This window comes from Herpailurus yagouaroundi, unplaced genomic scaffold, assembly GCF_014898765.1.
Source record: "Herpailurus yagouaroundi ecotype Mexico unplaced genomic scaffold, PumYag 29, whole genome shotgun sequence".
Lineage (NCBI taxonomy): Eukaryota > Metazoa > Chordata > Mammalia > Carnivora > Felidae > Herpailurus > Herpailurus yagouaroundi.
In genome coordinates, this window is record NW_024412377.1 from 26,744,836 (window position 1) to 26,758,575 (window position 13,740).

The 13,740-nt window shown below is 43.3% G+C and overlaps 1 protein-coding gene across 2 annotated transcripts in view; it reads right to left on the reverse strand.

Annotated features, from left to right (window-relative positions):
• The window catches only part of ADAMTS12 (ADAM metallopeptidase with thrombospondin type 1 motif 12), a 332,472-nt gene that overhangs the window by 71,047 nt on the left and 247,685 nt on the right, over positions 1 to 13,740 (reverse strand). For both annotated transcript variants that reach the window (XM_040494910.1, XM_040494900.1), the window contains exon 14: positions 7,381 to 7,501. In XM_040494910.1, coding sequence (XP_040350844.1) covers positions 7,381 to 7,501 — 121 coding nt within the window. The remainder of the gene's footprint in view (positions 1 to 7,380; positions 7,502 to 13,740) is intronic.

The window sequence follows — 13,740 nt, forward strand, 5'->3', positions numbered from 1 at the left end:
GCGGTCCGTGAGTTCGAGCCCCGCGTCAGGCTCTGGGCTGATGGCTCAGAGCCTGGAGCCTGTTTCCGATTCTGTGTCTCCCTCTCTCTCTGCCCCTTGCCCATTCATGCTCTGTCTCTCTCTGTCCCAAAAATAAATAAAACGCTGAAAAAAAAATTAAAAAAAGATTTATGCTGTCAGTTTGCAGCAAGCAAGACAATCCTCAGTGCAGGCGCAAATCTCCTGGTGTAATGTAAGGAGGCTCTGGGAAAGGCCAGTCCATCTCCTGAGGCCTGCCTTGACAGCAATGACACATCAGGGTCAGGTACAGGTATCAACCTGCACTTGACCTGCTCCCACATGAGAAGGAGGAAGAACTACCCATAAATATGTCCGGAAGATCTTCTGAAAATCCCAACTGCCTTGGTCCAGGTTGAGAGTTTTAGCTTCAATTATTTCAAAAAGAGGGTTATAAGGGCACCAGGACCTTGGAAAACACCACGAGCAACCACAACCCTCTTGCGAGAAGCCAGGGGAAAGGAAACATAGAAGAGAGACCAGATATTGACGGGGGCTTCCTGACCCTAAATGCTTCTGGGAAAGGATGGCGGCCCTGAGCCCTCTTGATACAAAAACTGTCAAGTAGAGGGTCCCTTCACTCTCCTTCCCTTCTCATTCCTTCCAGCCTGGGATCTCCTGGAAAACATGATCTAGGATAGTCTCCAAGTAAGGTGATATTCTGGTTTCAAGAAAGCCACATCCCCTCTTTTTATTATGCCCTACCTTCTGCCTCAGGTTTCTAAGAAAATGTTCTCATGCTGTCCATGTGGACCCATCTTCTAGCACTGGGCTACCTACCCTGTCCCAGGCAATTATGTATGTTTTGGCAAACCAGTGACCCCTTCATGTCATTCGCCCACCTAAAATCATAGAATGGACCTTATTCTCTCTTAAGCCAACAGCAAACAAACTGAACCTTGCAGAATTGGCATAGGAACAGCTTTGAGTGATGAAGCCATGCCATTTGTTCCTAAAATTGCCTCTTCCTTCTCACTGCCCAGACTTGAATTGAACTTGCACACATACTGCTGTCACAGCTCCCTAACCTGTGTTGTGAGGTATTGTTGATGGGCTCCATTCATTCATGCACTTCCTCAGCGACAGAAACTAAGTGGTCCCAAGAAAAAGTCCAGAATATGCCTCACTGTGGGATTAAGACAGCAATCTTAACATAACTTGAAACTGGTGTCAATTCTTCACTCTAGGTGAATTTAATACAACCAAAAAGATCAGTGGCAGACACGGGAGCTACCGCTGGAAGAACTGAGCACATAAACACACAGGATCGGGAAGTGGATGGGTATCATGTGGTCAGGTTCAGGAATAATTCCAGGTCCAGGCAGTTGCTCTGCATACTCCATTCCAGGAATTTCCTAAAGGTGTGGACACTGGCAGCAAGTGTTTCTAGGAGAAACTTTCTGTGCCTTTCCTCTGCTTTCTAGACTGCAGATTTTTTTTCAACATGCTAAATTGTGAAAATGAAATTGTGATGAATCTCAGAGGAAACCTAATTAATTTAAATATTATGCCAAGAGAGTTACAATAACTCTAGTATGTGCATCAAACCCACTAAACAGATATGCAAATATATTTGGTATATATTTAACAATATTTAAATAATATTTAATAAGGTGAATTTTGTATGGAAACTGTCCTAGGTCAATAAAAAGATTGTAAGGTATTTTTTTTTAATTTACAGGGGTTTGCTTTGTTTGTTTTTGAGAGACAGAGAGAGAGAGAGAGAGAGAGAGAGTGAGTGAACAAGTGTGCATGCGTGCTGGGGAGGAACAGAGAGAGAGGGAGAGAGAATCTTAATCAGGCTCCACACTGAGCACAGAGCCCAATGCTGGGCTTGATATCATGACCGTGAGATCATGACCTGAGCTGAAATCAAGAGTCAAGTGTTTAACCAACGGAGCCACCCAAGTGCCCCATAAAAATATCTTAAAATTGAAGTCTGAAAACATTCCGGTTGTGATTAAATAAGGGGAGTAGGAATCAAGGCTGGTGTTTTGGGCACTGAGTTAAATGACACAATTTCCTGTATGAGAGTTCCAGGGCACTCAGAGAATGTGGTCTCTTGTTCCCAGCAATAGATGAAAGCAGCCAGTGTGAACAAGACCAGGAGCTGGTTTAGTGGTCACTGAGTCTGGCAATGGTCAACTCTAGAGAAGCCAAGCAAGGCCAGAGGAATCCAGAGTGGTGGTTTTAGGAAGTTAATGAATTAGTCCAAGAGGTTAAAACTGTCAGGTTTTAACATTTAAGACCAAGGTAGGTGAGTAATACAGAATCAAGGAAATTAGGCAGCAGTGGGAAAAAAAAAAAAAAAAAAAACACCCCGAAGCTGAGGAACTAGATGACAAAAGGTCAGGGTTCGAGGCCAAAGAAATTGGGCTATGAGAGTTTGGGATGGAAGTCAGGGCTCTGGGTAACAAGCCCAGGGTGCCCTTAGAAGAACAGAGCTTAATGTTCTATCAGCTTCCTTCCAAACCAGGCTCCTCATTTAAGTTGTGCCTAAGGGCCAAGTGGCAGAGTGGGGCCCAGGCCTGTTACCCATTAGGGTAAGGGAGAGGAGCTGACAGGAAGAGAGTCATTGTATTTTTCTTTCTTCTACCTACCCCATGCCAAGTACACAACAGGTACTTGATTGATGTTTCTCAAGTCACGGAGTGAATGAATCAATGAACAAGCGGATGATATCTGTACACAGCTCACTGTACTCTGGACCTAAGTTCTTTAATTTCAGACACGTCTACTCATAGTAACCATGGCACTAGAGCAACAGGCCAATTCTTTTTTCTTTCTCCAAGAGAGGAAATGGAAGCTATTATGGAGGGTCTACAAGAAAGTGGGCCTAATGTTCCTCAAGTGTGACACTAATTAAAAGGCATGACATGATGCTGCCATCTGGCACACAGCATCAAATCTACTAAATGAGGTCCTCTCCACAAAGAGAGACAAGGACTTAGCTTTTGGGATAGCCCAAGAAAGCCACGAATAAAGACATCTTTTCTTAGAGACTCTGCCCAGCTTCAACACTTAGATTTCAATAAACATAGGATCAGCCTTAGGGCTAAGAGCAGGGGGAAGACAAAAAATACCAGACAGGGTTGAAAAGGGCCTCAGAAACGGAGGCCCAAAGGGGTGACTTCCCCATGGTCAATGGTAATCTGGATCAGCACCTGGTCTCTTGCCTCTCAGCCTATTTCAATTCCACATCATCCATCATTGTCTTTCTTTCCTTCACAAAAAAGGATAGGGCTAATATTTCATATCTCCATAGTCAAAGGCAGCAGCAGCCATAGAGGAGGAGACGATGGGTCCGTTCATGATGAGCATCTCTAATGCAGACCTTCTCCACTTCGTTTTAAACCTACTCTGTTAAAAGAAATCTATGAGCCAAAGTAAAGCAAAAAGGGAGGAGAACACAGGCAGACACATGGATCAGTTAGGCCATGCAAAGTTTGAAAGATTTCTGAATTCTTCTAGGTGACTGACTACATATTCACATCACTTTCTAGTCACAGAGATGATCTTGCCTCAAGTGCTAGTTGTACCTGTTGCCCGAGTTCATCGTTTTTCTGGTGTTGTCTGATAGTTGCTTACTTCTCTCAGAAAGGAGACTCTGGGCTTTCTCTCAAGATCATGGTTGTGACAAGAGCCTGTAACAAGCCTCTGGAGATTTGATGTGTAAGTGTAAAGCCATTTCCAATCACAGCTGCCATGTAACTGACTGCAGATATATACTTGTTCTGGGAATAATCCTCCATAAGGGCTCACCACGTGTCACAAATTCTTGAAGGCAAATGGGATGCCTTCCTGACCAGAGAGACGAAGTTACAGGGGGAACGCCCCAAGCCAATCACTGCCAGCCACCAAAGTTCTCCACAGTTCTGGGTGGAGAGACAAGGAGAAAAGAATACTTCAGGATATTCATAAGAAGGGAAGGATTCTGAGATTTAGGTCTGTGAGCCAGAATCAGAAAGTGACAAAAACCCAATATTACAATAGTGGTTTACAATATTACACATGCAATATTGTACCAAGTCATGTAAAAAAAAAAAAGAGAAAGAAAAAGAAAAAAAAAGAGCTACAGCTAAACCTAAAAGGCCCACAGGCAGGGTATCACGGAGGGAAAATATCTGATTCAGATATTCCATCAGCATAACTGTTAATGATGTGGTCTCCTTTATTGTCATGCAACCAACCTTAAGAAAAGCATTTTTCATTTGAATTTATATAAGCGCTTACTGAATACCTCCTATAGATAGAAATTATGTTTGTTGACATGGGGTTAGGCAGGGTGGTGATAGAGCCTAAAAGATGATTCATCCCTCAGTTTATAACTGCACTAGAAAGAAAGAATACAACAGAAGCAGAAGTAAGGCAGCAATACAAGACAGCATGTAAGTAAGCACAGAAAACAACTAACTATACCTTGGTTGTCTTCAAAAAGAGGTTGTTAAATTCCCTCTTTTGACTTTGGCCCTTGGATGAATCAATCTGCCCAATGCAATCTAACTCCATTTCACAGAGTTTTGCATCACTTTGTGGTTTCATTCCCAAGGTGGGGTGGCGGCAGCCAGGGTCTTTATGATGTATCTAGCTTTATTAGGCACACAGCAAAGGTGGGACTTGCCGAATGCCTGGTGGGTATAAGGAACACAGACCACCACCCAGCTGGGTGTCGACAGAGTCCAGAGTGAGATCTGGCTGGATTTCCCTACTGTGCTGGGGGTAGCAGTGCTAGAGGGCTTGGAAGCCCTGTCAGGATATGTACAATCTAAAGTGGACAGGGGCTCCTGGGTGGCTCGGTCGGCTAAGTGCCTGACTTTGGCTCACGTCATGATCTCACGGTTCGTGAGTTCGAGTCCCACGTCGGTCTCTGTGCTGACAGCTCGGAGACTGAAGTCTGTTTCAGATTCTGTGTCTCCCTCTCTCTGTTCTTCCCCCGCTCATACTCTGTCTCTCTCTCTCTCAAAAATAAATAAAACATTAAAAAAAACAAAGTGGACACACCTCCCTGGGTGCCAAGAGCCATCAGAAGTCCTCGGGGAAGCAAATGAGAGAAGGAGAAATGAAAACCAAAGTCACAAGGGATGCCAAATGCTCAGTGGTAGGCACAAGGCCAGCGGTATCAAGGTCTCTAAGGCAGGTGTGGGGGTGGCAGGGAGGCTCAAGATGCTTCTGATCCTTTCTCCTAAGAAACCAGAGTAGAGATGATAAAAACCCAGAACTAAAGCTTGATTTCCTAAGGGCTTACTTAAAAGGTTAAGTGGTGGAGATTCAAGAATGAAAGCTCTGCTTTTCAAAGGAGTTACCATACTGTTAGGATCACAGCACATCTGAAGCCAAAGATATGAGCCTCTACAGGCAAAGAAATAATACTGAGGTTAAGTGTTGAAACATGATTGGAAGGGTTATTTTATAATCCAAGTAAATAAGGTCACATCTAAATACTGGAAAATACTTACATAACAGCTTTACAAGATTGAATAAATATTACCTATCATAGGATGCTTGATCATAAGCCTAAGACCTACTGGGTTATTATTCACATTCTTAATAAGTAATGCAAAGGATACATTTCATGCATAATAAAGCCATCAAATAGACATAAAATATAATCCTTCAGTGATAATTCTAAAGGGCAAGACAAGCATTTCACTTTACAATTTAACCTTATTAATTCAATAGTCAAAGATCAAAAAAATGGGTGTAGAAATTAAACACATTTGGGTCATCCACTGTTATGTGTACTAAGGACCAATAAAGTATTTAGTCAATGCACCTGATACTTGAGGGCATACTCAGTTACTTCATCCTGGGTGGTGAACATGTCTAAAAGGGACGCATTGCTTTTTGGGGCCCCAGGAAAAGGGTGACCCACTACATCTGGGAGTCCCTGTCATTTCCCACCCTGGGTGTCATTCCCAGGGTGCCCTTCTCTTCTTAGGACCTACCTGGGTAATGCACACTGGACTCCCTACTCCCAGCACCCAGATTTCTTTGGAATCCAGAGAATTAACAACCTAACTGTCCCCACCCCAAAGTAGCCTTGAGCAGTGACCAGTGGGAGCTGGCATACATTGTCTCAGCTCCCTTACCCCTTGGGTGGGAAAACTCTCATACACAATTTTTTTTTTAATCTTTATTTAGTTTTGAGGGAGAGGGAGAGACAGAGCGTGAACAGGGGAGGGGCAGAGAGAGAGAGGGAGACACAGAATCTGAAGCAGGATTCAGGCTCTGAGCTGTCAACACAGAGCCCTAAGCGGGGCTCAAACTCAGAGACAGTGAGACCGTGACCTGAGCTGAAGTCAGACGCCCAACTGACTGAGCCACCCAGGCGCCCCATCTCACATACGATTCTATACTGGGTCCTACGTAATGGTCACTGGCTTACTGACACACGCTTTCTTGACTCTCCTCCTTTCCCCGTTCTATTTCCTGCATGCCCTACTGGCATTTTCCAGGATCCTCCAACCCTCAAATAAACTGTTTGTATCAAATTCTTATCTTAGTGTATTTCTGTGGGAGCCTGAGCTATGATACTCTGAGTTGTCTTCATCATCTCTGGGCCTAACTTAGACCTTCCCAAGACCCCTTCAGCTATATACAAATCACTGATGGTGCCATGGGACCAGCTTAACTGAAAACAAATATGCAGGTCCCATAGCTGACTTGGGGTGAGGGTAAGCTCTTCATTCCCAAGGATTATTAGCAGCCCAGAGCTGCACAAAGAAGAAACCTTGTGAAAGGTCATCATGGGAAAGGAACAGCAGGGTGTGGGTAAGGAGGGGACATCAGGTAGCAGCAAGCACCTGGAGAGCCAGAGGGCACCAGTGGGTAGGAACCCCTTCCAGGGAGAAATGGGGAAGAAGAGCAAGCTGAAGTGACCTTGCCTTGCCTCTCCTTGGCCCTGAAGGTACACTCCGAGACTTCCGCCATTAAGCCCACTGCTGGGCTTCTCTGCTCTCTCTCTTAGAGCCTGCCTTGTGTCTGCACCCTTCCCAGCACCTTCTGATCTCTCTCTCTCCCCCGGTTCAAGGTCTGTTCCTAAGCCATTGGCCTTCAGTCCTGGATGCTGTCACAGGGATCATACTCATTCCTGTTCCTGGGGACAGCCCCCAGGTCACTTTAGATCCCTGTGTGCTGAGAGGTTTCCTGTAATTGCCTAGCCATCAACTCCTGTCCTAAAACTGTCAAGGAGCCCTTATCCCTTTGTAGTGAAGGCTATATCCATGTTGAGTTCTTTGAAAGCTACAATCTGCTTTTAAAACATAGTGATCAATCTTGCCCTCTATTCTCAGTCCCCTGCCACTTCAATTATTTGTTTGTTACCAGATCCTTCTTTCTGTTTAAACATCTTCTTCACAGTCTGGCAGGCAGAGCCATCCCCAAGGCACACACCGCAGCGATCCTCCGTGGCATTGGAGCCGATCTCATAGTCACAGCCGACCATCTGTGGGAAAGAGAGGCTGAGGGTGACTGACATAGACACGGAACGTCACACCTGCCTTGGACATCTGACTTCTCCTTTCCCCCTTTGCTCTTGATGAGATCGGGGCTGGGGACAGATGCAAGAACAATAGTTCCTTTTCCTGGTGGCAGCCACAGGAGCATCCAAAGCATCCACAGATGGTAAAGGATGGTTAGAGGGGAAAGAGGTACCCACTGAGTGGGCCTCCAATTTCCCCTGAGTCACAGGCAGAATTGAACACAGTTTCAAAAATTCAACATTGAAAATGTCTTGGAATCAGAGTTGATGGTGTAGTTAAATCCCCTTCCTATGTACAAACCTCATTCCCCTTCCTCTCTAATGAGAGTTTCCAGGGATGATGTAATTATTCCACCTATAATGTTCAGTCCCTTTAGATTTCTCACTGAGGTTATCTCTGCTTCTGTCTGAGCACAGCAGGTGAACCAGCAGCCATGGAGGACGATCTGGCTCAATGCTGAGACTCATTGAGTCCCACGAGGGATGAAATCCGTGCCTGTTGACCATCATCAGATTCTTTTGAGCCTCCTATCACCCCAGCCCCCAATGCACTTTACACATTGCCATATCCCAGCCATTGAGAGCTTTCTCCTGTGAGCTGAGACTGAATTTACCCGTGTGCTCTGGACCTGATCCCTTCCTAGTGTTCTGCCTGCCGGCCCTTCTCAGTCACCTTCTTTCCCTCTCCATGGATCCTTCTCCTCAGCCCATCATTATGGCCCACTCTTTCCCATCCTAAAATCCCCACGCTGGAAAAGGCGTGTTCATCATATATCATCAGATACCAAAACATCACGACACTTAGATAGAAAGTGTCTAAGTTGAAGGTCTTTGTTGTTTGCTCTCTGGTAAAAGAGAGAGGGGAAACGGTACCATATTCTACTAGTCAGATTGTTCTTCTCTGTTTGTGAAGAATTGTGCGTAGGTAGTTTTTTTCTTCCTCAAAGACAACTCCCTTTCTTGTTTTATTTATTTTTTTAAGTGTCTATTTTAATTCCAGCGAGGTAACATACAGCGTTAAATTAGTTTCAGGTGTACAATATAGTGATTCAGCACTTCCATACATCCGCTGGTGCTCATCACATTTCCTGTCATTTTTAAAGCCATCTCAGATCGACTGAAGGGAAGAACAGTTTGGGTTTTTAAATATAACCCTCCCTCCACCAGCTGAACAGAGGATTAATGGCCAGTGACAGAAAATAACTCCATTCCTCAAACTAATTGTCTCTTCAGGTCCAAGGACTGTGCTACCTGACCCGTTGGGAAAAAACAAAGTGCTAAGAGATTAAAAAAATTAATCATGCCAATCAGAGTGGGGAAAAAAAGGAATTTTATGGATGTATACTCAGTGGTCATGAATAGAATGTCAACCTTTCACAAGCGATATAGGTACATCAAGCTGGAGGGTCCTGTAATAAGCTGACTTTTACAAATAATACACCCAGAGACTTTCATTCCTTCACTGATTAGGGAAGAGCCAGGGAAACTTACTCTGAGACAAAGTAATTTTAAAGTGTTCTTTTTAAATCTCTGCCAAACAGGGATAGATAAGAATGTGAAGAATAAAGGAAAGAAAACCAGAAAAACAAACACTTGAGCCCATCTTTCCTCTCCAGCAATATTTGCCTGCATACTTGGGAGTGGAGGTGGGGGTGGGAGATGGGAGACCCAGCAAGTCAAGTGTCTCACAGAATATGTCCCATAGAATATTCAATGCATTCTTGTAGAGTCTTCACCCCAAATACTTCGCCCATCAGCTGCACGCAGCATAATCAACACTGAATAAGTGTGTAACAGAAAGCCTAGGAGGGCATAAGTCAGGCTTCCTTGCTCCACATAAAACACAGGGATGTCAGGGGAAAATAAACAGACTTCGCTGTGATTTTTCATGCCATGTGCTCTGGCAAAAGGGCCCACAACAATATTGTCTTTCTGTCTTCAGTAGAATCAGTGGTGGCTCTCCTGCTGCTAACAAATGTGGACAATGACTCCAGCAAGACTCTCCTCTAATGTGACTCCTAGCATGCCAGACAGCCCCTCCAATGGGCAACATTTTTGAAAAAAAAAAAAAAAATGATTTCCCATAATTCCTTTCTTTAAAAAACAGCTTTTGGGGCACTTGGGTGGCTCAGTTAGTTAAGCATCCAACTTTGTCTTGGGTCATGATCTCATGGTTTGTGGGTCCCATCCCCTGTGTTGGGCTCTGTGCGGCCAGCTCAGAGCCTGGAGCCTGCTTCAGATTCTGTCTTCCTCTCTCTCTGTGCCTCTCTCTCTCTCTTTCTCTCTTTCTCTCTCTCTCAAAAATAAATAAACATTAAAAAACAGTTTCGGGGTGGCTGGGTGGCTCAATTAGTTCAGTGAACGACTTTTGATTTTGGCTCAGGTCATGATCTCACAGTTCCTGGAATTGAGCCCTGCATTGGGCTCTGCACTGACAGTGCAGAACCTGCTCGAAATTCTCTCTCTCCCTCTCTCTCTGCCCCTCCCCTGCTCATGCTGTCTCACACTCTCTCTCTCTTTCTCAAAATAAATGAATTAATTAATTAATTAATTAAACAGCTTTATTGAGGTATAGCAGATACATAAAATACTACACATCTTTAATGTAAACAACTTGGTAAATTTGGACTTACACAAACACCGCTGAAACTATCCCTATAATCAGGGTAACAGGCATATCCGTCCCCTCCAAAAGTTTCTTTAGGACTCTTTCTGTGCATGTGTGGTAAGAAAACTTGGCCAGTGAGAGGGTCTATCCCCTCAACAGATTTTTAAGTGCACAATATAGCATGTCAACCATAGGCATCACATATACAGCAGATGTCTAGGACTTTGCATCTTGCATAACTGAAACTTCGTACCCATTGAATAGCAACTCTCCATGGTTCCTTCCCCTCAGCCCTTGGCAATCCCTATTTTATTCTCAGCTTCTATGAGTCTATTTTAGATTCCCACAGTGGAATCATGTGGCATTTGTCCTGTGACTGGTTTGTTTCATTGAGCATCATGTCCTCCAGGCACATGTTGTCACATGTGCAGGTTTCACTTTTTTTTGGAAAGCTGAATAATGTTCCAAAGTATGTATACAACATGGGATAGACCACATTTTCTTTGTCCACTCATCTGTTGATGGACATTTGGGTTGTTTCCATATCTTAGCTGTTGTAAATAATGCTGAGTACATGTGAGTACAGGTATTTCTTCAATATCTTGATTGCAATTCTTTTGGATACATACCCAGAAATCCCATTTCTGGGTCATATGATACTTCTAGTTTTAATTTTTTGAGAAAACCTCCTCTACACTATTTTCTGTAATGGCTGCATGGTTGTACAATCCCACCAACAGTATACAAGGGTCCCAATTTCTTCACATCCTCATCAATGCTTATCTTTTGTTTTTTTTATATTAGCCATCCTAACAAGTGTGAGGTGATATCTTATTGTGGGTTTGATTTGTATTTATCTGATGTTTAATGATGTTGAGCACCTTTTCATATACCTGTTGGCCATTTATATATCTTCTCTGTAGAAATATCTATTCAAGTCCTTCACTCGTTTCTTAAATTGGTGTATTTGATTTTCTGCTATTGAGTTGTAAGAATTTCTTACACATTTTAGATATTAACCCCTTATTATATGTATGGTTTGCAAATATTTTCTTCCATTCTGTAGGTTGCCTTTTTTTAATGTGTATTTATTTTTTAAAGAGAGATAGGCAGAGTGGGAGAGGGAGAAGGCCAGAAAAAGAGGGAGACACAGAATCTGAAACAGGCTCCAGGCTCTGAGTTGTCAGCACAGAGCCCGACACGGGGCTCAGACTCACAAGCCATGAGATCATGACCTGAGCCAAAGTTGGACATTTAACCCACTGAGCCACCCAGGCGCCCCTATAGGTTGCCTTTTTTATTCTGATTATTACGTCCTTTCTGTGCAGAAGCATATCATCAATTCTTAACCCCATCGTTTGGGCTGAGGAGCGTACTATCTTGAATGTTATTTAGAGAAATCAGGTTCCAGTCTTTCACCCACACCTCCAGCCCTATTAGGGAATAAATAAAATGTATTCTTAGCAATTCTCATATTTTGCTTACGGTTAACACGGTTTTACTTTGTAAATTCTCAAGTGACTGAGAACTGAAATACCAATTTCAATTACCTAATCCACCTGGAATGTCATCACTGCTTTCTACAGCCCTGTGGCAAAGGTAGAGATTGAAAGTATATCTGGTTCTAAGATGAGACTCATTCCCAGCCTGTGAAACTTTAAATGTAATGACAGGGCAGATTTAGGCTTAACTGAAAAGAACAGGTAAACGATACTGTCATTTGATAAAAGGGACAGTAGCAATAATGCTGTCCTCATCATAATTTTTGAGGGTTAGGATCTGGCATTCTGGAGGGAGATCTGGCCCGGAGAAACTGATATGGGGATGTTCAGCAAATCGCTGAAACGGCCAAAATGGCCTTAAGAGAGACCAAAGAAAGTTCAGGACAGTTACTGAGAGAAATGAGAGAGGGAGATCACTGAGGACAGGTAGAAAGACTGTCAGGTAAGGTGGAAGACTCGGTTGGGATTGAAGACCACTGACTTTAAGGCACAAAGTCACAAAGTTGAATGTTTATTTTAAGAAGTGTTCAGTAGTCTGAGGGCTCTTGGGCGGTTCAGTTGGTTAAATGTCCGACTCTTGATTTCAACTCAGATCATCATCTCGTGGTTCATGAGTTTGAAAGCTCCACACTTGGGATCTTCTTTCCTTCTCTCTCTGACCCCCTGCCACGTTCTCTCCCTCTCTCTCTCTCAAAATAAATAAATAAACTTAACAAAAAGAAGTGTGCAGTAGTCTGATCATAAGAGCAAAGCAGGGTTGAACAGATCCAAGGTCCAGGGTGAAAGGTGATGAAAACCTAAGAGGAGAAGTCTCAGGATTTCTGATGTGAAGATCAGGAGACCTGGGCTGCTTAGGAAGGAAGTTAACCCAGAGCTATACTGACTGGGAGAGAGGAGAGAGAAGAAACTGAAGTTCAAGAACTGGTTCCCAGGAGAAACAGGTGAGAACTGAAGACTAGCAGACTGCCCTAAGATAGTAGGTGAAGGTGCACAGCCAGGCAAGCTGGGGGCAAGCATGGGACCATCTGCCCCTGTGTTTAAAAGCTTATTCCTTGTCATGCCTGTGATTAAAGACAGGAGATACTCTGAAAGGTCTAAGTTTAAATTCATATCTTTGATAAACAAGTTGAAAAGTTTACTGTAAGCTTTTTAAAAATGGGGAAGGGGCTGGGGTGCCCAGGTGGTTCAGTTGGTTAAGAGTGCCACTCTTGATTTTGGCTCAGGTCATAAGCTCACAGTTCATGGGATTGAGCCCTGGTTCAGGCTCTGTGCTGACAGCACGGAGCCTGCTTGGGATTCTGTCTCCCCTTCTCTGCTCCATCCCCGCTCATACTCTCAATCTCTCTCTCAAAACAAATTAATAAAAACTTTAAAAACAATGGGGAAGAGGCATAGATAGTTACTCCTAGAACAAACTCAGTCCTGATCAAGACTAATTCCCTTAACAAGAGAATCTGCAAATCTAACAGGCCAAAATGCTGGCAAATATTATAACTGCAAAATAGACAGCCGAATATATGAATATAAGCAAACATTTTCATATTCACAAAGAAGATAGATTATTAGACCCTGCAGATATTTTTTTCTGATGGTGTATCTTTTTATTTCAATATATGTTCAATTCCCTTTGAAAAAACTGTACTAACTAAATAAGAAGACTAACAGAGCTGAAAATAACCACAACCTGGATCTTTGGAAGGTAAATTGTTTTCAGGCTATTAAGGTAAATTTGATTTGACATAATCTTTCAGCTTAAAAACTTGTTCAGTGTGGTAAAGAGAGAAAGTGGGTAATTATAGCTTCTAAAAAGCCCTGATTTCCAAAAAGAGTAAGTCAAGCTGAGAGACTCCAGCTTATTCTATTAAGTTGATTTAATTGGTGTCAAGAGAGGCACCCAAGACCCCTTATGTTTTGTTCAAAACACCTGTGCTTCCCATGCTGCGCTAAAGATATTGTCTCTCTGCTTGCAAACATGTTTAGGTCTAACAGATAATTTTAGTATCACATTCATTCTTGGTGATTAAAGTTCTCAGCCCTAGCTCCATGTGGCAATTACCTGGGAAGTTTTTAAAATGTCAATGCCCAGGCCCTGA